Consider the following 24549-nt stretch of genomic DNA (forward strand, 5'->3'; position numbering starts at 1 on the left):
CAGCAGGTGGAGGGGTTCCCCTTGCTGCCCCCACGAGGGGTGAGGGATCGGTTGCTCTCGTGGGTGTGGGTTGGAGGAAGGAGGATTTCTGACATATACCGGGTGATGCAGGAGGTAGACGAGGCCTCGGTGGAGGAACTGAAGGGTAAATGGGAAGAGGAGCTGGGTGAGGAGATTGAGGAGGGGACGTAGACGGATGCCCTGGAGAGAGTGAATTCCTCCTCTTCCTGTGCGAGGCTTAGCCTCATACAGTTCAAGGTGCTGCATAGGGCCCACATGACTGAAACGGAGATGAGTAGGTTTTTCGGGGGCGAGGACAGGTGTGCTAGGTGCTCGGGGAGCCCAGCGAACCAGCCCATATGTTTTGGGCGTGCCCAGCGCTGGGGGAGTTTTGGAAGGGGGCAGCAAGGACGGTGTCGAGGGTGGTGGGATCCAGGTCAAGCCAGGCTGGGGACTAGCAACTTTCGGGGTTGCAGTGGAGCCGGGAGGCAAAAGAGGCCGGTGTTCTGGCCTTTGTGTCCCTAGTAGTCCGGCGGAGGATTCTTCTTCAGTGGAAGGATGCGAGGCCCCCAAGCGTGGAGGCCTGGATCAATGATATGGCGGGGTTCATTAAATTGGAGAAGGTGAAATTTGCCCTGAGGGGATCGGTACAGGGGTTCTTTAGGCGGTGGCAGCCTTTCCTGGACTTCCTGGCGGAACGGTAGGGAAATAGGCCGGCAGCAGCAGCAACCTGGGGGGGTGGGGGGTTTGGATCGGTGGGAGGGAGAACTGTGTACATGGGTGTGTGGGATGTGGCGGGTGCTATCTCTTTCCCTTTTTGTTGTTGGGTGTTCTTTTGTTTTTTTATTTTGTTTGTAGTTGCTTTTGAAGTTGGGTGGGAATTGTTCTTGGGGTGTTTTGTTAATAGAGTTGAGTTGTTTATATTTTGTAAAAATTTCAATAAAAACTATTTTTAAAAGAAAGATAGTAGGAAAGGTATAACGGTAGTGAAATACATTTCTCTGTAGCAGTTTGATACAATTGGGTGATTTGTGAGGCTATTTCAGAGGGCAGTAAATTGTGTGGTCTGGAATCACATTAACCAGATCAGGTTAGGGCAGACGATCTCTTCCCCCCTAACGACATTACAGAAGCACTTGGGTTTTTATGACAATCTGATAGTTTCTTGATCCCCATTACTGAGACGGGCTTTTTTAAATTCCAGATTTATTAATTGATTTTAAATTCTACCAGAGCATTAGCTTGGGCCTCGAGAATACTAGTCCAATAACACTATCACTACACCACTGTCCCCATCGAACTCTTCCTAACAGCACCATGGGTGTACTGACACCAGATATACTGCAGCGGTACAAGTAAGTGGCTCATCATCTCCACCTTTTTGAGGTCAATTAGAGATGGGTAACACATTCTGACCTTACCATGTGCTCACATCCCATGAAAGGTCAAGAAAAAAATATACCAGTGAGATGGCAGAGATATTCCCATAAAACCACTGAATTGTTTGAGAATATTTAATCTGATCTATCCTTTTACAGTTGGAGCAAGCAGCTGCTTCTTAAATGCAACCCATGTCCTAGTCTCAACCAGCTCTAATACCGTCTGTTCCAATTACAAACCCAACAAAACAAAGATTGTCAATCAATAGTACAATTAAAAATAATTTGTTGCAGGCACACAACGATTAACTTTAATTGCTGAGTACTTCATCATCATTCACTGATTTGATATGCTTTTAAGTTGCATTGAAATTACATAACAGCCTTACTCTGGGCATTTGGTATTTCTTTTCTTTGTTCATGTGGTCATCGCTGGCAAAGACAGCATTTGTTCTCCATCTCTAATCGCCTGGAGAGGTGCCTTCCTGAACTGCTGCGGCCTGTGTCGTGAGGTTATTCTAGTGTTGTTAAGTAGGGAGTTCCAGGATTTTGACCCAGCAACGATGAAGGAACAGTGAGATATTTCTCATGCATGACATGGAGGGTTTAGTAAGGACACAGGGAGTCCATACCGAGTTAAGTATGAACAAAGTTTTATTTACAGAACAATATAGACACTAGCTGGTAGATCCCTACCGGGTTCCTCTCTGATCGGTGCCTGACTGGCTGACCTTATATACACTGGCTAATTGAGATACCCTTCCCCCAGTGGAGGGGTTCGTACTCCGCAAGAAGTATGGGGAAGACAAGCATTCCCACCCGTAGGTCCAGTGCGGAATATTACAGAGGGAAACTTCCTGATGGTGGTGTCCCATGTACTTGCTTTTCTTGTTCTTCCAGGTAGCAGAGAATGTGGGATTGGAAGGTGCTGTCTAAAAAGTCTCGATGAGCTGTTGCTCATGGAAGATGGTACACACTGCTGCTACTTTGTGTCAGGGTGACAGGAGAACATTTTTTAAGCAAGCCTTGTTCTGAATGGTGTCAAACTTTGAATGTTCCAGGCAAGTAAGGAATATTCCATCACACTTCTGACAAGTGGCTAGCAGTTGGTGGAAAGATTTACAGAATCAAAATTGAGTTATTCTCTGCAGAATTCCCATCCTCTAATCTGTTTTTGTGGCGACAATATTTATGTGGCTGGTCCACTTAAGATTCTGGTGAATGGTGACACTCAGGATGTTGATGGTGGGGGATTCAGTGATGGTCATGTCATTGAATATCATGGGGAGATGGTTAGATTCTCTCTTGTTGGAGATGGTCATAGTCTGGCACTTGTGTGGCACAAAATATTACTTGCCATTTTCAGCCCAAGCCTGAGGTCTTGCTGCTTGTGGACATGGACTGCTTCAGTTATGAATGGAACTAAACACTGTGCAATCATCAGTGAATATCCTCACTGAAACAAGTACATTAATGAAACAGATGATGACAGTTGGGACCCTGCTCTTAGGAACTCCTACAGTGATGTCCTAGATCTCAGTTTATTGACTTCCAACACACCAATTATATTCTGTGGGGAGTAACTCACTTCCTGGGCGGGATTCTCCCCTACCCGGCGTGACGGAGGGTGCCGGCGTAGGGGAGTGGCGCCAACCACTCAGGGGTCGCGCCTCCTCCAAAGGTGGGGAATTCTCCCCACCTTTGGGGGCCAGCCCCGCGCCGGAGCAGTTTGCACCGGTAGACTGGCGCAAACACCCGGCGCAGTCGGAAGCGGGGCTGGCCGAAAGGCTTTCGGCGGTCGGTGCATGCGCCGGCAGTGACGTCAGCGGCAGCTGGCTGCTGACCTCACTGCCGGCGCATGCGCGATGCGGGGTTCTCTTCCGCGTCCGCCATGGCGGAGGCCGTGGCGGCGCGGAAGGAGAAAGAGTGCCCCCACGGCACTGCCCCGCGGAGTGAGCGGGGGGCCCCGATCGCGGGCCAGGCCTCCGTGGGGGCACCCCCCCGGGTCCGATCGCCCCCCGCCCCCCCCAGGACCCCGGGGGCCCGCTCGCGCCGCTGAGTCCGCCGTTTCCGAGGTGGTGTACACCTCGGCGGCGGGAGAAGGCCTCCCAGCGGCGGGACTTCGGCCCATCCGGGCCGGAGATTTAAGGTTAGTTGTTAAAAAAAGAAATCCCGCCGGCGCCAGCTGTTTTCACAGGCTGCCGGCGGGATTTGCACAACGCCGGTTTTTTACCGGCGGGAGAATTAGGAGACCTGCGGGAGCGGAAATCACGCCGCTTCCCGCCAATTCTCCGACCCTGCGTGGGGTCGGAGAATCCCGCCCTATGTCTCCACAAAGCTTTTCCATCACCCACAAGGCACAAGTCAAGACTTGCCTGAACGAGTACAGCTCCAACAACATTCAAGAAGCTCAATACCATCTAGGGTAAGTAGCCCACCTAGGTGCAACCCATCCATGACCTTAAACTGTCTTTCCCTTCACCACTATTGTGCACCAGCTACAAGATGCAGTGCAGCAGCTCACCAAGGCTCCTTTGACAGCACCTTTCAAACCCACTGACCTCTACCACCGAGACGAGAAAGGGCAAGCAGATGCACGGAACACCACCACCACCTTCAAGTCACACATCATCCTGACTTGGAAATATATTGCGGCCATCATTAGTTTCAGAATCCTAGAATCACTGTTGGTGTCCCTAGACCTCATGGACTTCAGCAATGGAAGAAAGCAACTCCCAACTACCTTATCATGGGCAATTAGAGATGGGCAAGAAATACTGGCCTTGTTGGCAACATCGATCTCCCATGAAGAAGAAATATTGTGTTATGTTGTAGCTCACGTGTATATAACAATACTACATTTATTAACATCAGGGGAAAATAGATTCATTGAGCTATTATGTGACATTTCTGTGAAAGGAAAGGTCTAATCAGGGGCGGGATTCTCTGACCCCCTGCCGGGTCGGAGAATCGCCCGGGGCCGGCATCAATCCCGCCGTGTCCTGAATTCTCCGCCACCTGGGATTCGGCGGGGGCGGGAATCGCGCCACACCGGTCGGCGGGCCCCCCGCGGCGATTCTCCGGCCCGTGATGGACCGAAGTCCCGCCGCTGACAAGCCTCTCCCGCCGGCATGGATTAAACCACCTACCTTACCAGTGGGATTGTCGGCACGGGCGGGCGCCGGGTCCTGGGGGGGGGGGGGGGGGCGCGGGGCGATCTGACCCCGGGGGGTGCCCCCACGGTGGCCTGGCCCACGATCGGGGCCCACCGATCAGCGGGTGGGCCTGTGCCGTGGGGGCACTCTTTTTCTTCCGCCTTCGCCATGGTCTTCACCATGGCGGAGGCGGAAGTGACCCCCTACCCTGCGCATGCGCCGGTATGATGTCAGCAGCCGCTGACACTCCGGTGCACGCATGGACTTACGCCGGCCGGCGAAGTCCAATCGGCCCCGGCTGGCATGGCGCCAAAGGCCGTTCACGCCAGCCGGCGTGACTTCCGCACCTTTAGGGGCGGCCCGACGCCGGAGTGGTTCACGCCACTCCAAAACGCCGGGACCACCCACCCCAGCGAGTAGGGGAGAATCCCGGACCAGGTCTTTGTTATATTGCCAGCAATGAATATCTTTTTGAGGAAGTAATTAGAACAGTAAACTTTGTTTCATCACCAATATATTTTGCTGCAAGGCAAGATACAGGAATAAATTTTTGCTGAAGGATTGTTCTCATCACCTATGGGCCTTGCTGACGACAACTGCTCTATATAAACCCTAAATATCTATTTCCAAACACGTGCACAACCTACTCTGCCTTTACAGCTTGAAAACTATGTTTACCGGATTATAAGAGAGCACAAGCCACACCTCCACTTCCAACATGGATTCCTGAATGGTCACCACCAGCAGCAACCCTCACAGATTAAGGGTTAAAAGTAAGGTTCCTATTGCTTTCCTACTGCAATCAGCTAAAAGCATAAGTAGTGTGGATAACTCACTTAAGAATCAACCTGACCAGCCATTTTACCAACTGATGTAAAACTGCTGCCTTGAGTTTGAAATATTACTTCCGAGTGGTGATATAAGTGTTCACATATTAACACCTCAAGAGTATATTTCAAATATTAAGGCTGGATTCTATTACCATTTTCTGATAAACTGATATTGTAATATACAGTATAGCATTGGAGTTGGGAGAGATGTCGGAAATTCACACACCAGCAACTCGTTAATCCCTGCACCCACATTATCAGACTCACCATGGACTACTCTCCCGAATCGGTTGCATTCTTGGACACACTCATCTGCATCAAGGACGGTCACCTCAGCACTTCACTTTACCACAAGCCCACGGATAACCTCACGATGCTCCACTTCTCCAGCTTCCACCCGAAACACATTAAAGAAGCCATCCCCTATGGACAAGCCCTCCATATACACAGGATCTGCTTACGTGAGGAGGAGCGTAACAGACATCTACAGATGCTGAAAGATGCCCTCGTACGAACGGGATATGGAGCTCGACTCATCGATCGACAGTTCCAAAGCGCCACAGCAAAAAACCGCACCAACCTCCTCAGAAGACAAACACGGGACACAACCGACAGAGTACCCTTTGTTGTCCAGTACTTCTCCGGAGCAGAGAAACTACGACATTTTCTTCGCAGCCTTCAACACGGCAAGATGCCAAGGTCATCCTCACACCCCCAGAATCTCTGCAAGATGTGCCAGATCATTGACATGGGTGCCACCATTACACGCAATAACACCACCCACCAGGTACGTGGTACATACTCGTGCGACTCGGCCAACGTTGTCTACCTCATACGCTGCAGGAAAGGATGTCCCGAAGCGTGGTACATTGGCGAGACTATGCAGACGCTGCGACAACGGATGAATGGACATCGCGCAACAATCGCCTGGCAGGAATGTTCCCTTCCAGTCGGGGAACCTTCAGCAATCAAGGGCATTCAGCCTCTGATCTTCAGGTAAGCGTTCTCCAAGGCAGCCTTCAGGACATGTGACAACACAGAATCACCGAGCAGAAACTTATAGCCTAGTTCCGCATACATGAGTACGGCCTCAACCGGGACCTTGGGTTCACGTCACATTGCATTCACCCCCCACCATCTGGCCTGGGCTTGTGAAATCCTACCAACTGTCCTGGCTTGAGGCAATTCACACCTCTTTAACCTGTGATTATCCCTCTCTCTGGATCCGACTTAATAACCTGCAAAGACTTGCATTCAAAGTATCATGTTGCATCTTTGACTTTGTCGATATATATGTTTCTGGAACCAACCTCTTCACTCATCTGAGGAAGAAGCTGTGCTCCGAAAGCTAGTGATTCGAAACAAACCTGTTGGACTTTAACCTGGTGTTGTAAGACTTCTTACTGCACATTATTAGAAACAGCAATTTGCAGCCCAGAATTTACATTTTGTAGAAAAGTTCATGTTAAACATTGACATAAAATTATGAAAAAAATCAGACCGCAGGAAACTTGGTAGGAAGTGCATACCAACACAAGTTTATAATACATGAAATTTGACTTTTGCACACAGGTTACAAGACCACATGTAATCTTCAGGTGAAGCAAGGTTGGAAGGTGAGGGTTAAATAGACCAGGGAGCTCATTCATTCCTCAGCTTAACGCCATACGTTCTGACTCTTTGTGCTAAGTTTCTGTCATAAATTCCTGCATCCGCCCACTTATAACGGAAAACAACTCGGTAAACTTGTTATGCTGTAAATCCACCTTGGCACCACTGCTGTTGCTAAAGCACACCCATTGGCAGGAATTTTCCATTATAAATGTGACGTAGCATGCTTTCAAGGAAAAGGTTGATGGGAGGTGTACGCAAACATAACTATATAATGTATAGTAAATATACTATATATATGCTATAATTCATATTAATATTACATTATTAAGAAGATCCATCTGTGAATGCTCCCCTTATTCACTGATGTGATATTCTGGGTCGTGGGTTGCTGGCGACCTCCATTCCAAACTCCAGAGGCAGGCGTTGCTCGGGTATGCATCTAGCTCTGCATGCCACAATGTTCCAGACATTTTTTGCACTGGTTTTCCTCCTGCTGGTGCAGGGAATTGGATGAGAAAGGAAGATTCTGGTCAGGCCTTCATCCCGCGAATGGGATGCAAATCAGTTTCGTGCCAGCCTGCAGCATGTTTCCCGAAGCGCTGTGGTGGGTAGATCCAGTTCAAAATTCCCACCAACGTGAAACTGATTTTTGGGCCTTCTGCTGAATTCCCCCACCCCCGCCTGCCAATGAACCTGCTGGCGGGGGCGTGAGAGAATTCTGCCCATAGTGATGGTAAAAGTGTAAGTAATAAAGATCAAGCTGAAGGACACCATTGGGGCAGCACGTGGGCACAGTGGTTAGCGTTGCTGCCTCACAGCACCAGGGACCCGGGTTCAATTCCAGCCTTGGGCCACTGTCTGTGTGGAGTTTGCACTTTCTCCCCGTGTCTGCGTGGGTTTCCTCCGGGTGCTCCGGTTTCCTCCACAGTCCAAAGATATGCAGGTTAAGTGGATTGGCCATGCTAAATTACCCCTCAGTATTCAAAAGATCAGGTGGGGTTATTGGGTTGTGGGGATAGGGTGGGCTGTGGGCTTGGTGGGGTGTTCTTTGAGAGAGTTGGTGCAGACTAGATTCTATGATTACTATCACATAGTATTGCACATGGTAAGCTGGAGAGCAATGTCTCTTACTTGTATTTGCTGTTGCCCTATTACTTATTTCTTTGTTTCTCTTTACTCCTCTTAACTCCTTTTGTTTGTCTCTGTAAATTTTCTTCCTTTAGGATCATGGGGTGGTATTCCCTCTCTCCATGGCAGATTTTCCGGCAGCAGAGGTGGTCCACCATTGGTCAGCACCAGGATTTTCCGAGTTCTGGTGATATCTATCGCGATTCTGGGGCCTGCACCCTCCCCTACTGGGGAATCCACTGCGGGTGGTTGCCACCGACGGGACTGGAAGATCCCATCACAAGGAAGGACTGGAAAATGTCAGCCATGGTGTATTATGGCTTAGGGCAAAGATATTTTGTTCATCACGCCCATGCAAGCTCTCTTTGGAGCAACCCAATCAGTCCCATTCCCTCCTTCTGCCCCCATAACTTGTAATAGTCTTTTCCTCAGTTGTTCATCCAATTCCCTTTTTAAAATCATTCATCGTCTTCGCTTCCACCATCCTCATTGGCAGCAGGTTTTGGGTGCTAAACACTTGCTGCATAAAAAGGTTTACTTCCAAGGTGCTGCATAGGGCCCACATGACTGGGACGAGGATGAATAGGTTCTTTGGGGGTGAAGATAGGTGTGCCAGGTGCTCGGGGAGTCCAGCGAACCATGCCCATATGTTCTGGGCATGCCCGGCATTGGAGGAGTTCTGGAAGGGGGTGGCGAGGACGGTGTCAAGGGTGGTGGGATCCAGGGTCAAGCCAGGATGGGGACTCGCGATCTTTGGGGTTGGGGTAGAGCCGGGAGTGCAGGAGGCGAAAGAGGCCGGTGTGCTGGCCTTTGCGTCCCTAGTAGCCCGGCGAAGGATTTTGCTACAGTGGAAGGACGCGAGGCCCCCAAGCGTGGAGACCTGGATCAATGACATGGCGGGCTTTATTAAGCTTGAGAAGGTTAAATTCGCCCTGAGAGGATCGGTGCAAGGGTTCTTTAAACGGTGGCAACCTTTCCTCGACTTTCTGGCTCAACGATAGGGTACTGGGACAGTAGCAGCAGCAACCCGGGGGGGGGGGGGGGGGGGGGGGGGCGTTGATTATGTTAGCTTATTTTACTTAAATTTGATTTATCTAATTTTAATTTATGGTTAAGTTCTCTTGTTTGGGGGGGGGGGTGGGGGAATGTGATACATGTGATGTTACGGTATGGGGGGAATTGTGGGTGTTATGGGGCTGTTAGTTGCATATTACTGCTTTTTGCTATACTTTTTGTTATATTTTCTGCAAAAAATTCCAATTAAAAAAATTAAAAAAAAAAAAAAAAAAAAAAAAGGTTTACTTCACATCCCTGCTTTATCTCTCACCCCAAACCTTAAATCAGTGTCTTGTGCTCCTTGTACCTTCAGTGAATGCTGTGTCTACCTTAACTAAATCTGATAATCTTGTACCACTCGCTGTGAGGACAGCTCTGGTGATCTTCAGGATTTAATTGAGTCCGTCTCTTGTCGTTCGTCTGACAGCGCTCTCACACCTATCCTCCTGACGGAGTCTGCATCAGGGGCTTTTGATCTCGGGCAACTGTGCAGGGGGGTGGCTGCAGGCAGACCCACTGTGAACATTGAAGTGACAGAGACCTTACATGTATCAGGTGTGAAATGTTTCAGTGGAGAACGTTTCAATGTGACACATTTCCATTCTCCCTCACTCCAGATAGTGGCCTCACCAGTGCTCACTCAGGTAAGCACTTGATCTTTTTGATCCTCCGTGCTCTACCACTATGTCTAGGTGTGTCCCCAGGATACACATCAGAGGTAGGGGCAGCCTGCTGTTTTCCACTGCCTTTGGCCTTTGATGGACATCCCTGGAGGACCTGGAGCCGGAGTGTCCCGGCCAACTTACTGGCATCACTGGGTCTCGCTGTGTCACCCTGTTCTGGCTGCTGCCGTTGAGAAGCATCAGTGTCAGGAGCGGGGAATTCGGAAGAACAAGGAGACTAGACTCGTTGGTGGAAGGCCCCACAGTGGGCTCCACCACTTTCTCCCACCTGAGGGTGTCTGTAGGTCGGTGGGTGACTCCATGGGATGGAGGTGCAGCTGGAGTGAGGGCCAGAAGCCTCTTGAGTCATGTGGCACTGCCAGTCGTGGAGGCTCTTCATTGTCTGCACTATGATGTTGACGCCCTCATTGATAGTCCTTAGTGACTGGGCCAGGCTCTGGAGTGCCTTGGCAATGTCCACCTGTGTCAGCAACACGTACCTCAGCAACTGGGACATTAGGTTGAGGCCCTCAGTCATGGTCATCACAGACTGAGCTACACCTTGAACACATACAAAGCGTGGACATCGTGCTCCAGGCTTTCCACTGCAGTCACCATCCTAGCAATGTTGGCATGGGTTTCACAGAAGGCCGGCACCAAATTCTGCACCTGAAGGATTTGGGATACCTCCAATCGGCCTTGCAGTTGCTGGAATGTCCTTTCTGATTGTCACGGCTGTGTCCTATTTCAGGGGGAGAATCTTGTCCAGGGGCTCAACATCTGGCTGGGACCCAGCTGTGCCCTGGAACCTCCCTCCAACTGCTGTGTCACTTGGATGTTCCAGCCTCCACCTGATAATGTGCATCAGCACCTGTGTGGTGCTCATCAGATAGTGCTCCAAAGTCTGTCCAATAATGTTGCACACTGAGGTGGGTGCATGTGTTGGTGGAAGGTGCGGCTGATAGCTATGATGCCTCAGCGGTGTTCACCTCGGAGCACTCTACCCAGGTGTTCTTTGGTGGGGGGGTATCGCTCCAGATGGCTCGGCCTCATCAGATGGTGATCATGTGAAACAATGGACATGTGGTCAATAGAGTGAAGGATAATTCTGTGGGACATCAACAACTCATTTGAAACAGGTCTTCTGAGTGAAAGGACAGTGGATCCTCACTTTTCTGGCACAGGCCGACATCATGTCGGTCACTGCTCTCTCCTTGGGCAATCCCGGGGTCTCCAGCCCCCTTTCCTCATAGGGATATGGACTCGGATCAATCCGAGAGTATACCATGTGCACATGGGAGAAGTATGAAAACTCCTTTGCCCTCGGCCTCCCAAACCTCCACAGGGCCACCCCCCACCCCAATGCGCTCCATGAACCCTTCAGCTCCTTCGCCATCGCCGAAACCCTCTCTGACCTTGAGCTCGACCGGTCCAACCCTGGAGCAATGACCATGTTAAACTCTCTCCCCATAATCAACCGGTGCGAGTCCAGGTCTGGGGTCTTCCCTCATAAACTCTACATCATCCCAATTTGGGGCATAAATGTTTAACAGGACCACTAGCATCCCCTCCAGCTTCCCACTAAGCATCACAACCTCCTCCCGAATCTGCTACTATATTCCCCATCTCCAGCGCCAACCCGATCTTCAAGTGTTTTTCTTGTAAAAAGGCCACGTCCACCTTCAAGCTCCTCAGGTGCGTGAAAACACACGACCGTTTAACTGGCCCATTCAGCCCCCTTACATTCTACTAGCCCGCCCCCTTTCTCCTGCCGATCAACCATACCCCTTCTTAGGCCAGCCCCTGGTCCATGCCACGCGACCCTCCAGGTTCACCCTTGGATGGCCACCATCACCAATCCCTCCCATGCTATGAGACAGCAACAACACCTTTTTCAGCAGCTCCCCCCTTTCCCCCGAACAAAACAACAACCCCATCCCCCTCTGCTTCACTAACTACTTGATCACCCCCCACTGCGCTCCCATTAACTAGGCCACCCAGGTATCCTGGCAGGCCCCACCCAAGGCGCCTGAGCCTCCTAACCACCCCCCTGCTGATTCTCCCCTCCCCAATCACACACCTCATAAACAACAATGAAACAAGAAAAAAGGTGCACTCACTCTCAACGCAACAAAACATCTTGAAGGAGAAAAGTTCTCCAACAATCTACAAACGAGAAAAAAGATACAAGAAAAAATGGACAGAAAAAGCACCGATCTCCTCACACCTCTTCCACAGATCAATGTTGTCCTTCTCCTGCCAGACCATTGTCTCTTAAATCTTCATCGCCTCCTCTGGTGTTCCAAAATAGTGATCTCGGCTGTACCCAGAGGCGAGCCGGGTATCCCAAACTTCACCCCCTTCACCCGATTAAACCCGGCTCTCCTCTTCGCCAGGTCCGCACCCAGGTCCTGGTACACCCGAAGCTCACTCCCCTCCCGGGTGTATCTCCTCGTCTGCCTCGCCCATCCCAGTATCTTCTCCTTGTCCGGGAACCAGTGAAGCTGCACCACCATTGCCCTCGGTGGTTCATTCACCTGCTGCTTCCTCATCAGCGCCCTGAGCGCTCAATCGTCCTCCAGGGACTGGTCAAAGGCCCCCTTCCCCATCAACCTCTCCAGCATCCTGGCTACATATGTGCCAGTGTTCGCTCCCTTGATGCCTCATGATTCTTAGATTCTGTCTCCGGGAGCGATTCTCCAGGTACTCCACCTTCTCCTTCAACCGCTTCTGGATCTCCACATCAGACCCACTTGAGCCGCCAACGAGGATAGCTGCTCCTCGTCCTCCCCACCGCCTCCTCCACTTTCCGAATAGCCTGGCCCTGGGACTATAGCCTCTGCTCCACGAGGTCAATTCCCATTTTTAACGGTTCCACCACCTCAGCTCAGTCCTCCTGGGCTTCCCTCCTCTGTTGGCTACACTTCTCATTTAAGAAGTCCACAATGTGCTCCGTCGATCATTGGGCAGACAAGGCAGACCCTTTACCCTCCGCCATCTTGACCTGTGGCGCACAAAGATTCTCTTGCTCCAACTGATCCCTTCTTATTGACCTACTCCTAGTCCGTGGATCCATCCATCAGCTCCACCAGTGGAGTCAAACTTTCCTCCAGTCAATCCTACATCTTTTTTCCACAAAACATCCACCCTACAAATGGGGAAAATATCTGGAAAAAAACCACCATGAGCGGGTGCTGCCAAATGTGCGACCATTCACACCATGGCCGCCACCGGAAAGTCCAGCTCCGGCATTTCTGATACCCCAAAAATCACCACCATAGGGTCCGGCCCGGCCTCTACACCCACAATCTGTGCTGGAATCCTGAACACCCTCTCCTAGGATCGCTCCAACTTCTCACCTCCCCAGAATATCTGTATGTGGTTCGTTCTCACACTCGTCTGCCACCTCCTGGAAGAACCCACTCATCCTCACCCAAGTCATGTGCACACTGTGTATCACCTTAAACTGCATCAAACTCATCCTCGCACATGAGGAAATCGAATTTACCCTGCGTAGCACCTCACTCCACAACCTATCTTCCCCCCCACAACTCCTCCTCCCATTTTGTCCTTGATCCTCGCCACTTGTGCTCCCCCCTGCACCCCCAGCCACCCGTATATGGCCCCAATCCTACCCTCCTCTTCGCATCCGGAAGCAGCAACCCTACCACTAGGGCATACTTCAGCAGCCTGGGAAATCCTTTCCACACCTTCCGTGCTAAATTTGCTTCCCTTCGGGAGCTCTACCCTCTCACGCAGCTCCTCCGCGTCCATAGGCACCACTTCCTCCGGCTCCTGTCCTTTTGACAGGGTCATGATAGCCACCTTATATTACTCGAGAGTGGCCTGCCCTTCACGAAGCCCGTTTGATCCACTGCAACCACCCCCGGAATGCATCCTTCCATTTTCTCCGCCACTAACTTAGCCAACATTTTCATGTCTGTATTCAAGAGATATAGGCCTGTGTGACCCACACTCTAGTGGGTCCTTCCCTTTCTTTGGTATTAGCATATTAGTCGCCTGTGTCTTTGTCTCCAGCAGCTCCCGCTTCTCCAGCATCTCGCTAAATGCCCCCAGTAGGTGTGGTGCCAGCTCCCCTGCAAACCCCTTATAAAATTCCGCCCGGTAACAATCCTGCCCCGGGGCCTTTCCTGACTTCATCCGCCTTATGCTATCCATCACCTCCCTCAGCCCTAGAGACTCCTCTAGCACCTGCCTCCTCTCCTCATCCAGCCGTGGGAATTCCAACACATCTAAAAACCGCCCATATCCCCTTCTTCATCCCCCAGATTGGCCCTATACAATTTCTCATAATACTCACTAAACGCCTCCCTGGCTCCGATACTACCTCCCCCTTTCCTGACCGTATCCTCAGGATTTCTCTGGACGTGGCCTACCTCCGTAGCTGATAGGCTACCATGCAACTCGCCTTCTCTCCACATTCATACTGCACCCCTCTCGCCCTCCGTAGCTGCCCAACACCCCTTCCCATCGTCAGCCTATCGAACTGCCCCTGTAATTTCTTTCACATTGTCAATCCCTCCATGGTGGGGTCCCTCGAATATTTCCTGTCCACCTCGACTATCTCATCAAATAATCGTCCATACTTCTCTTTCCTCTTCTGATCTCCATCCACCTTTAACAAGATAATCTCCCCCAAACCACCGCCTTCAATGCTTCCCAAGATGCACCCGCTGATATCTCCTCAATTTGGTTCAGCTCTACATAGTCCTTAATCACTGACCGCACCTTATCGCAGAACCCCCTGTCAGCTAACAGTCCCGGGCCTATCCTGCATCCCGGCCTTGGTTCCTGCTCGAGCTAATTAAACCTCCAGCTAGGGTGGCGCATGGTCCGAAATTACGATTCCTGCATACTCCACCCCCTCCCTCCCAACCAACACCTCACGGTTCACCACAAAAATCACCACCCCCGCCTTCAAGCATCTCAAGTGCGCAAAGACCCGAGATCTGTTTACGCCTGAGCTGAGGAGGAACTTCTTCACCCAAAGGGTTGTGATTCTATGGAATTCCCTGCCCAGTGAAGCAGTTGAGATAAAGATAGATAGTTTTTTGGAGAATAAAGGAATAAAGGGTTATGGTGTTCGGGCCGGAAAGTGGAGCTGAGTCCACAAAAGATTAGCCATGATCTCATTGAATGGCGGAGCAGGCCCGAAGGGTCAGATGGCCTACTCCTGCTCCTAGTCCTAGTTCTCATGTTCTTATCTCTTCACCGGCCCAGTCAGCCCCCGCACGTTCCATGCTATGAGTCTAATCGGAGGCTCGCGTCTCCGTTCCCCTCTACTGTCCGTCATCCTCCCGTACTGATTCTGTCCGCTTTAATTTCACCCTAAACCAGCCCCACCCAAAACGGCTGGAGCTTCAACTTAGCTCTCTGTCCATGACCACGCTTCTCCTCTAACACTGCCATGTCACATCCCCCTCCCCATCTCCCCACCCCACCTCGACCAATCCCAGCAGCCATTTTCCCCCTCACTTCTGTTCACCAGCATTACCTGCCAGTGTGGCAACTCCTGCCCGAAGTAGACGGTTCCCTGTGGACCTCCCCTCCCCCACTCAAACACAGACAGATCCAAAATCACAGGTCACCTCCTCCAAAACATAAACACCACCACAGGCGGCGACCGGAGGGTGGGGGTGGGGGGTGGGGAGGGGGGGGGGGGTGCAGTTGCCCCCTTGAAAGCTATTACCACTTAACAAATTATTACCACAATGAAGTTCCCCCAAGAACCTCCTTTGGGGTTTCAAAAATAATACCCCCGGCCTTCAAAGGTCACTCACAGTTTCGCAGGGCACAGCACCCTGAACATCATCTGCCATTGATAGAGAGACGCCTTGGCCTTGTTAAACCCAGCATAGCTTCTCGCCAGCTTCGCTCCAATGTCTCAATACATTTGGAACTTGTTCCCGTCCCACTCGCAGTTCCGTTTCTCCCTGGCCCACCGCAGGCTCTTCTTTTTCTCCACAAACCTGTGAAGCCTCACAATTACCGCCTGTGGTGCCTCCCCCGCACTTGGCTTCTGCCTGAGGGGTCTGTGCACTCTGTCCACCTCTGGGGCCTTCCCCAGCACCTCCTCTGCCACCAGCCCTGCCAACATCCTCGAGACGTATCTCGTGGCACTCATGCCTTCCACATCTTCAGGCAGCCCAACAATACACAGGTTCTGCCTTCTGGATCTGTTCTCCTGCTCATCTACCTTTGCTCTTAATGACTTGTGAAGGTCCCCCAGGAGTCCCACCTTATCACTGTGGTCAGATACGCCCCTCTCCATCTCCTGGATCTGCAACCACTGTGCCTCCAAGCACTCTTCAGCTCTCTCCATGAAGCCTTCCAGGGGTGCAACCACTCCTTTAATGGTCTTCGCTCGGTCTTCCTGCATCTCCTTTCTTTGTTGCCGATACTCCTCTTTTGTAAAGTAAATTTAGAGTACCCAATTCATTTTTTCCAATTAAGGGCAATTTAGCGTGGCCAATCCACCTATCCTGCACATCTTTGGGTTTTGGGGGCGAAACCCACGCAAACATGGGGAGACGAAACTCCTCTTTGATAAACGACATCAACCACTCCATCTGGGTTGGACTGGGTTGGCATGTAGAGGGGGCATCGCATGTTGGGTGGCTCCTGCTTGAGGCATATTTTGGGAAATTTTTATGTCCAGTCCTGGGAGCAATTTGTGAATGATTGGGTGTAGGAAGCTATAAAGAATGTCAAAGAGGCAAAGGAAAACAGCAGTGAGGAAGGGAGAGAGTGAGGGTTCACCATCAAGTGAGAGGGCCAGCCTGGGGGCTGGCAAGATGGCGGAGGCCGGGCCACTGGGTGGGGCCGCACTGCTTACGGCAGAGAAGATGACTAAGGTGATGTCCTTGGAGTTGGAGAAACAGTTTGCGAAACATATGGAGGTGCTGAGAAAGGAGATGGCAATGGCACTGAAGGTGTTGGTGGAGGAGGCAATTGCCCGGTGAAGGTGGCTGTGGCGAAGACATTGGCTGAGGTGAGGGAGCAGAGCGAGAAGATGAAGGGAGTGGAATCCATGTCGCTGCACAGCGATCAGCTCAGCTCAATGGGGGATGAGCTGCCGAGGGTGGTTGAGGCCAATAAAGGGCTGCGAGCAAAGCTGGAGGATATGGAGAACCGCTTGAGACGGCATAATTGAGGTTTGTGGGCCCACCTGAGGGGGTGGAGGGCCTGAGGCTGACAGAATACTTTGCTAAGATGTTGGGGCAACTGGTGGGGTAGGGAGAGGAACCCCCTCGGTATGAACTGGACCGGGCTTATCGGTCGCTGAGGCCGAAGCAGAACGAACCGCCAAGGGTAGTGATCGTCTGTTTTCACAGGTACCACATGAAGGAGGTCTTCAACTGGGCAAAGCAGAAGCGGGAGGTGCAGTGGGCTGGTGTTGGTGTTTGCATTTATTGGGACTTGATTGTGGAACTGGCAAAGCGGCAAGCGGCTTTTGGCTGAGTGAAGACAGCATTGTACAGCAGTGGGGTGTGGTTTGGCGTGGTGTATCCAACAAAGCTGAGGGTGACCTACAACTCCAGAGACTTCTATTTTAAGATGGTGGAGGCGGCAGAGGCGTTTGTGAAGGCAGAAGGATTGGGGCAGAAGTGAAGAATGGGACTGAAGAGGTGGACTGTGGAAGAGGAGTTAGGAGAATGTAGTTTTGATTTATGTTTTTACTTCATGCTGTTATAGAGGTTAATTGTTTTACTGTTGTTCTTTGTAACAACGTTTTTTTCTGAGATGTGCACGTTTGATTGTTTTTCCTAGGACTGGAGGGAGGGGAGGGAAGGCCTGGACAGGGGACCAAACTAGCAAACCTAAGTCAGCTAGTGAACGGAGGTGTGGTGGGGGGATGGGCTGTGGACATTGGAGCCTGGCGAGCAGGTTTCAATGGGCCTAGGAGGTGTGAAGGGGCGGGGGGAATGATACTGGGTGAGGCTTCTTCGAGAGGAGGTGTCGGGGGGGATTCTGGGAGGGGGGATGGGGTGCAATATCAACAATGGACGGGGCGGGTCAGTCTCAGTGGGCAGGGCTCGGAGTTATGATGATGGTGGATAGGAAGGGAGGGGGTGGGGTGGGGGGGTGGAAAGAGACCCCTTGTTTGGATAGTTACGTGGAACGTGAGGGGATTGGGAGGCCCAGTGAAGAAGCGAGGGTGCTTGCACACCTGAAATGTTTGAAGGCTGATGTGGTGATGCTGCAGGAGACACACTTGAGGGTGAAGGATCAGGGGAGGCTTAGGAAGGGCTGGGTTAGTCAGGTCTTTCACTTGGGTTTTGATGGGTATGCTATACCTGGGATTACAGAGACACGGCTGCAGGGTGAACAGGGATGGGAACTGAATGTCCCAGGGTTTTCAGTATTTAGGAAGGACAGGTGTAAAAGAAAAGGTAGTGGCGTGGCACTGCTGGTTAAAGAGGAAATTAACACAGTTGTGAGAAAGGATATTTGCTCTGACAATGTGGAATCTGCATGGGTAGAGTTGAGAAATACCAATGGACAAAAAACATTAGTGGGTGTCATATATCGACCTCCAAACTGCAGTGATGAGGTTAGAAATGGCATTAAACAAAAAATTAGAGATGCATGTAACAAAGGAAAATCAGTGATCATGGGTGTTTTTAATCTTCATATAGATTGGGCACATCAAATTAGCCACAATGCCATAGAGGAGAAATTCCTGAAGTGTATACGGGATGTTTTCTTGACCAACATGTGGAGGAATCAACTAGAGAGCAGGCCATCTTAGACTGGGTACTGTGTAATGAGAAGGGAGTTATTGCCAATGTGGCTGTAGGAGACCCCTTGGGGATGAGCGACCATAACCTGATAGAATTTTTTATCAAGATAGAGAGTGAAGTCGTTGATTCTGAGACTCGGGTGCTGAATCTTAATAAAGGAACTATGAAGAAATGAGGCATGAGTTGGCCTTGATAGATTGGTAAAAAGAACACAAAAACGACGGATTTGAGCCGGAGCTGCCCTGTGTGCGACCACTCACTCCATGGCCGCCACCGGAGGTCCCAGCTCCCCCTTGTTAGTGGTTAGCAGTTGAGGTGCGAATCAGGCCAATCAATGGCGAGGGAGCCAGGAATGGCGAGTTTCATGTGGGGGCTCGTTTATTTGCACTAAGTGAGAGTGAATACAAGTTGCTATCTCACCATGAGAACCAGCACGAAACATCCTGCCAAATCTGCCCAAAATGACACATAGGGTGCGATTCTCCAGAAAGTGTGATAGCGGGTAGGAACAGCTGCGAGCTTCCCGATGCTCGGCCCAGTGTGGTCGGCAACGTTATTCAATGTAAATTGGTTCACTTTACGAGGCCCCACGGGCTTCTCGCTGCAAAGGAACGCTCGGAGGGTCAGACACAGGGCAACCAGCGCTGCCTGGGATGAGGTGGCGGAGGCTGTAAGCTCCAGGAGTGCGACCAGGAGGACTAACCTCCAGTGCGGAACAAAGGTCAACAACCTACACCGGGCAGCACACACCAATGAAACAGTTCAGAGGGGTGTCATACCCACTACAAACATGAAGGTATTACACATTTGAAAGCTGTTTTTTCTAAATGGGTGCAGCAGTTTCTGAGATAACGCATAATGTGCCTTTTTGGACAATGTCAGTTCCAGACAGTACCTGAAAATCGAGCAAAAGCCTCATTAAAATAAAATTCTCAAGTCTTTAGTTAATAGTGAATGGTAAACAACTAGGTGCGTGATACCAGCAAATCCATCTCCCTGCAGCCTCACCATGGACAGTAAAGATAATGAACTCAATGGGTGTTAGACAAATATGAAATTAGTTTCATCAACGTTTCATTGTATTGTGATGGTCCTTCATTGTAACACACACTGTTGTAACCTACATGAGACCCACGGGGCCACGTCGATTTTAGTATGAGTTTTCCCGCTGAGGACTGGAGCTCCCTCATCAGTAGGAGAGCAAATCAAGATAGAAAAACCCCGGCCCAAGTGTGGGCTGATCACGCGTCCCTACATAGAGTTTTCATTCTACATCAGTAAACCTGTTGTTTCCTTACACTCCTCTTTGGTCGCTTCCTCCAACTCAACACACTCAAAGCATGAAAGGCCACCATGTGTATTGGTGCAATCTGCTGGCTTATTTGGGCAAGTCTTTGGACTTGCATAGGTCACATTGTTAAGGCAGCCATGTTTGCACCTGCTTTAAAATGTTACAGCAGAAGCTGTGCGATTCGGAGAAACACCAGGAGAGAATTAAAGCATTTGAACCAGCTGCAAGACAACACAGGTAAGGTAAAACAGCTACACCTTGTAAGAGGGAGAAGGAATCTCCGCCACCCCCCCCCCCCCCCCCCCCCGCAAACCTGCTCCACTTTAAAGTTCATCTGTAAACCGACCGTCTGACAATTCAACTACAGCACGTCCTACAGCTTACTGAGAATCCTCTGATTTTACTCGACTGCTACAGTGTCAGTTCAGCTGAGAAACTGCAGGCCTGCTATGCAAAAGACTGAACTAATTCCAATGTGTAATTATATTGGTTTTTTTCCTCATCTGCATCTATTCTTTGTGTGTGATAGTATGGCTGAAATTTTCCAGTTGTTCCCAGCGGACGGTGCAAACAATGGGAAAACCCGTTGACAGTGGCAGGACCAGAAGATCACACCACTGCCAGTGGCCAGCCATCTCCACGACCGTGAAACATGTTGCCGGGGTGGGTGGGGGAACCCCACACTACGTGCGAGGCATTGCATGATAACCTCTCGTATGATAATAAATCAACTTCTTTATCTTTAGGTTCACAAAAAAACATGTTGCTGGAAATTATTTAAATTCGGACAAACATTCTCAGAGTAAGAACACACATTGCACACATAAAAAAAACTTTGATTACAGACAATAAGAAACACGTCACTGCCCAGGGATCGGGAGACAGACATAATAAGAGTGAAAGAAAATTAGTGGATTATTTCCTCATTCTAATTTATAAGACCATAAGACTATAAGACATAGGATCAGAATTAGGCCACTCAGCCCATCAAGTCTGCTACGCCATTCAATCATGGCTGATCTGTTTTTCATCCCCATTCTCCTCCCTTCTCCCCATAACCCCTGATCCCCTTTGGTTTTATTTATTTTTTTAAATCTGAATTTCTTGATCACACATCTAAATCATAAGCATGACCCTTTTATAATTCAAAATTCAACAGATTCATTTGCAAATTAGTGAATCGTTTGGGTTTTTATGACAATGCAGCATCTTTGATGGTCATTTATTTAGTGCTGGCCCACAAGTTTTCTATTATCAATCCAGTACCATAATCTTCTGGTTAACATACCTTTTTTATATCACATAATTATTGGCTGGTGTTTTATTAAGCAGAATTCCTGTATTCAATTCCAGGATTACTGGCGATTGTTTGATATGGCAGGATTGCACATATTGCAAGATTGATAGCTAATGATTTACATGGTTATTCTGCTTTTTGTATTACAGGAATATTGGTTAATTATTTATGTTCCATGGTTACTGACTGGTGTTTTACATTACAGGATTATTGGCTGGTGATTTGTAGTGTGTTTGTATTTTTTGGTCTTTGGTTAGATTATTGGCTAGTGTTTGAACTATTTTGAATTAGCTAGTGTTTGATATTGCTGGAGTATTGATTGGTCTTTTAGAGGATAATTGATATGTAACTAATTTGATTGAGTTTTTTGATGAACTAACAGAGAGGGTTGATGTAGCATACACAGACTTCCAAAAGGTGCTTGATAAACTGCTACATAACAGGCTTCTCAGACGAGGCATGTTAACAAAAGGGACAGTGGCAGCGTGGATTCCAAGTTGGCTAAATGATAGAAAAGTGAGTAGTCGTGAATGATTGGTTTTCAGACTAACTGAAGGTGTATTGTGAAGTTTCCCAAGAGTTGGTACTATGATCACTGCATTTCTTAATAATCTGGATTTGGGTGCGTAGGGTTCATAATTTGCAGAACGAGTGGTTAGGATCTGGAAGGGAATGGCTGAGCTGGAGGCAGTTGAAATTGTGGCTTTCAAAAGGGAATTGAATAATTACCCAAAGATAAATAAATTGCAGGGCTGTGTGGAAAGGGCATTGAAGCTGGATCAGCTAAATTGCTTTTATAGAAACCCTGCATAGGCATGATGGACCAAATGGCCTCCTTCTATGCTGTAACCATTCTCTGATCCCAGGATTATTGACTGGTATTTTATATGATGAGAATATTGGTTACATTTTATATTGCAGGCTGTTCTCTTACATTACACACATATTAGCTAATGTTTGATATTACAGGTTACAGGTTGGTTGTTTTGAATTAAAGGATTATTGGCTCATTTTTACTGCAGGATTATTAATTTTTCATTATATTACAGGATCATTGACTAGTATTTTTTAATTACAGGTTTATTGACTCTTATTTATATTACATGACTGGCTGGCCTTTTACATTGGAAGATAATTAGTTTTTTTATAATGATAAAATATTGATGTTATAGATTGCAAAATAATAGGCTGATATTTAATTTGTTAGACAAATAGCAATTTGACATGACTGGTTCTCTGAATGTCACCATTACCAAACAAATTTCTATTTGGAACAGGTTTTTCAAAGATGAATATTGCTAGTTATAGTTTTTTCCCCTCGGGATTATTGGACGATGTCAGTATTTTACGAAGACTAGTGGTATTTTTAGGGTTGCGTTGCGTTTTAAGAATTGATAGTTGGCGATTAATTTTTCAGGATTGCTTGCAGTTTTTCATTAGACACACCCAAGAGGCGTAAAAATATCCAGAATGGAGGCTTCTAGCTGGTGTTTCACAATTTAGGGATTATTGATTTTTTTTTATTGTTCACGATTAATGGGTGTTTTACACCATAACCAACAGCTGTGTTCTTCGTGGTTTGGCTTTGCTGAGTGGTGTTTTAATTTATCACGATTACAACTTGATGATTTTATTTTTTTAATATCCTAAGCATGTGACACGCCTCTGTATAAAAGGGAATCTCACCAGAGGGGCTACTGGCTGTTTTTCATACATTGTTTCATACAGTGAAATAGCTTTTGTGTTCTCAACCAGAAACACCAGCTATTATATAGATCCGAATCGATGTACTTCAGTTCACATATTGAGAAGTAACTGGTACATCAGATTGCTTGTTAGAAGATAAAGTCGAGATGCTAACGTTAAATCATGTGTGCCCCGCCTCCGTGTTGGGGAAGATGGTAGTATCGGGATTGATGGCGGGTGTTTCATTTGTAACACTTCAGACGCACAATTAGGAACGCGAACGACTCCTCGGCGGACGGAGCCATGGCAACCGAGACCACATATTCTGGGTCATGAAAAGTGGGGGGGTGGGGGGGAATTGGGCGCCGCCACCCACGTTGGTTGTCGTCGAATGACATTACAAGCAGAATTTGTAATTTTTAAAAAGGGTTTGACGGAAAGAAACTCCAGCTGCAACCTTGTAATCTGCCCTCTCTCTCCTGCCCTGCGCTGGGACTGACGATTAACCAGCACTGTTGCTATCGGAAGTGTGGATCCCCTGCTTTCTGGTGTCTCACTGGTCTTTCTCCATTCGGGGGCGGAAAGGGACCGAGCTCTTGGGATCCATCCTGATCGTCAGGCCAGGGGGAGGGGGTGCTGCTTAAGCAATAAAATACAAACACTGACCCGACCCCGTTTGTTCACATTTCTGACTGAAATATTTTTCTCTCACACTCCAATCCCATGGTCTGGTCATTCAGAATGTGAATTAGACCATTCATAAGGAAATAATCCACAATTCGACTGGCTGGTATTCGGGGCATTTTTGTTGCTGGGGGTAATTTTATATTCTGCACATAATTTAATCCCCCCCCCCCCCCCCCCCCCCCAATGCCTTCAGGATACGAAGGTGGCATTTGGCCCATAATATTTAGCGCCTGGGGCGGATTGAGAGTTTTCGGCTCGAGTACCTCTCGACCCCACATCCTCACCCTGTTCAAAGAGATTGCTTACCGGCGACTCTGACCACGGCTCTCTCTGCGGGATCCAGCACCGACTCCTGGCTTTGCCGTTTGGATCGCTGATGTTTGGACAGATTCCAGGGTAACGTGTCCCCCGGACACGGGGACAGACTTCCCGACCTTTCGCTCACACTCTCTTCATCTGAGGAAGACATCAGGAGGCAGGGAGGACGTGGTCTCCTTCCTCTCGCTCTCTCTCCCCCTCTCCCACACAAAGATGCGAGAAAACAGCAATACTTGACTGACTAATGTGTAAAAGAAAGGGAGTGCCACCGTTTCTTTTCAATGTTGACGGGTTTTAACCCCGGCTGGTGTGACCAGTTGTTTTTCCCTGAACACTGTGCTGACCTGTGACTCTGCAATGGCTGTCACTAAATAACCGCCGATTGCAATATATTCTCTCAGAATAGTCAATCCCGCCGTGCAAACGTGTATCCTCCAGCATCAGCCGTCCAACACGCTGCCTCTGGTTGCCCAGCACGGCGTCAAGATGAAAGCAGTGCCGGCAGGATTTCTGATTTGCCTTTTGGGGTGGGGGGTGGGGATCCTGGCGCGTGTGTGTCCCCCCTCCCGCCCAACGCGCTCAGCTTTTCCAACTCGCGGTGTGAGGGAGCAAAAGGCAGGTTGCTGCCAACTGCAAGAAAAAAGATGGATTATCTCCGCGCATCCCTCACCTTCCACTGGT

The 24549-nt window shown here is 49.3% G+C and overlaps 1 protein-coding gene across 4 annotated transcripts in view; it reads right to left on the reverse strand.

Moving 5' to 3' along the window:
* Window positions 1-24344, reverse strand: part of macf1a (microtubule actin crosslinking factor 1a) — an 837043-nt gene extending 812699 nt beyond the window's left edge. Inside the window, exon 1 of one of the 4 annotated variants that reach the window (XM_038800586.1) lies at window positions 23857-24344. In XM_038800586.1, coding sequence (XP_038656514.1) covers window positions 23857-24019 — 163 coding nt within the window. In that variant the 5' untranslated portion in view covers window positions 24020-24344. The remainder of the gene's footprint in view (window positions 1-23856) is intronic. The other 3 variants (XM_038800577.1, XM_038800561.1, XM_038800568.1) reach the window with 3 other exon arrangements.
* Window positions 24345-24549: the final 205 nt, after the last annotated feature.

Source organism: Scyliorhinus canicula, chromosome 1 (genome assembly GCF_902713615.1).
Source record: "Scyliorhinus canicula chromosome 1, sScyCan1.1, whole genome shotgun sequence".
NCBI classification, from domain to species: Eukaryota; Metazoa; Chordata; class Chondrichthyes; order Carcharhiniformes; family Scyliorhinidae; genus Scyliorhinus; species Scyliorhinus canicula.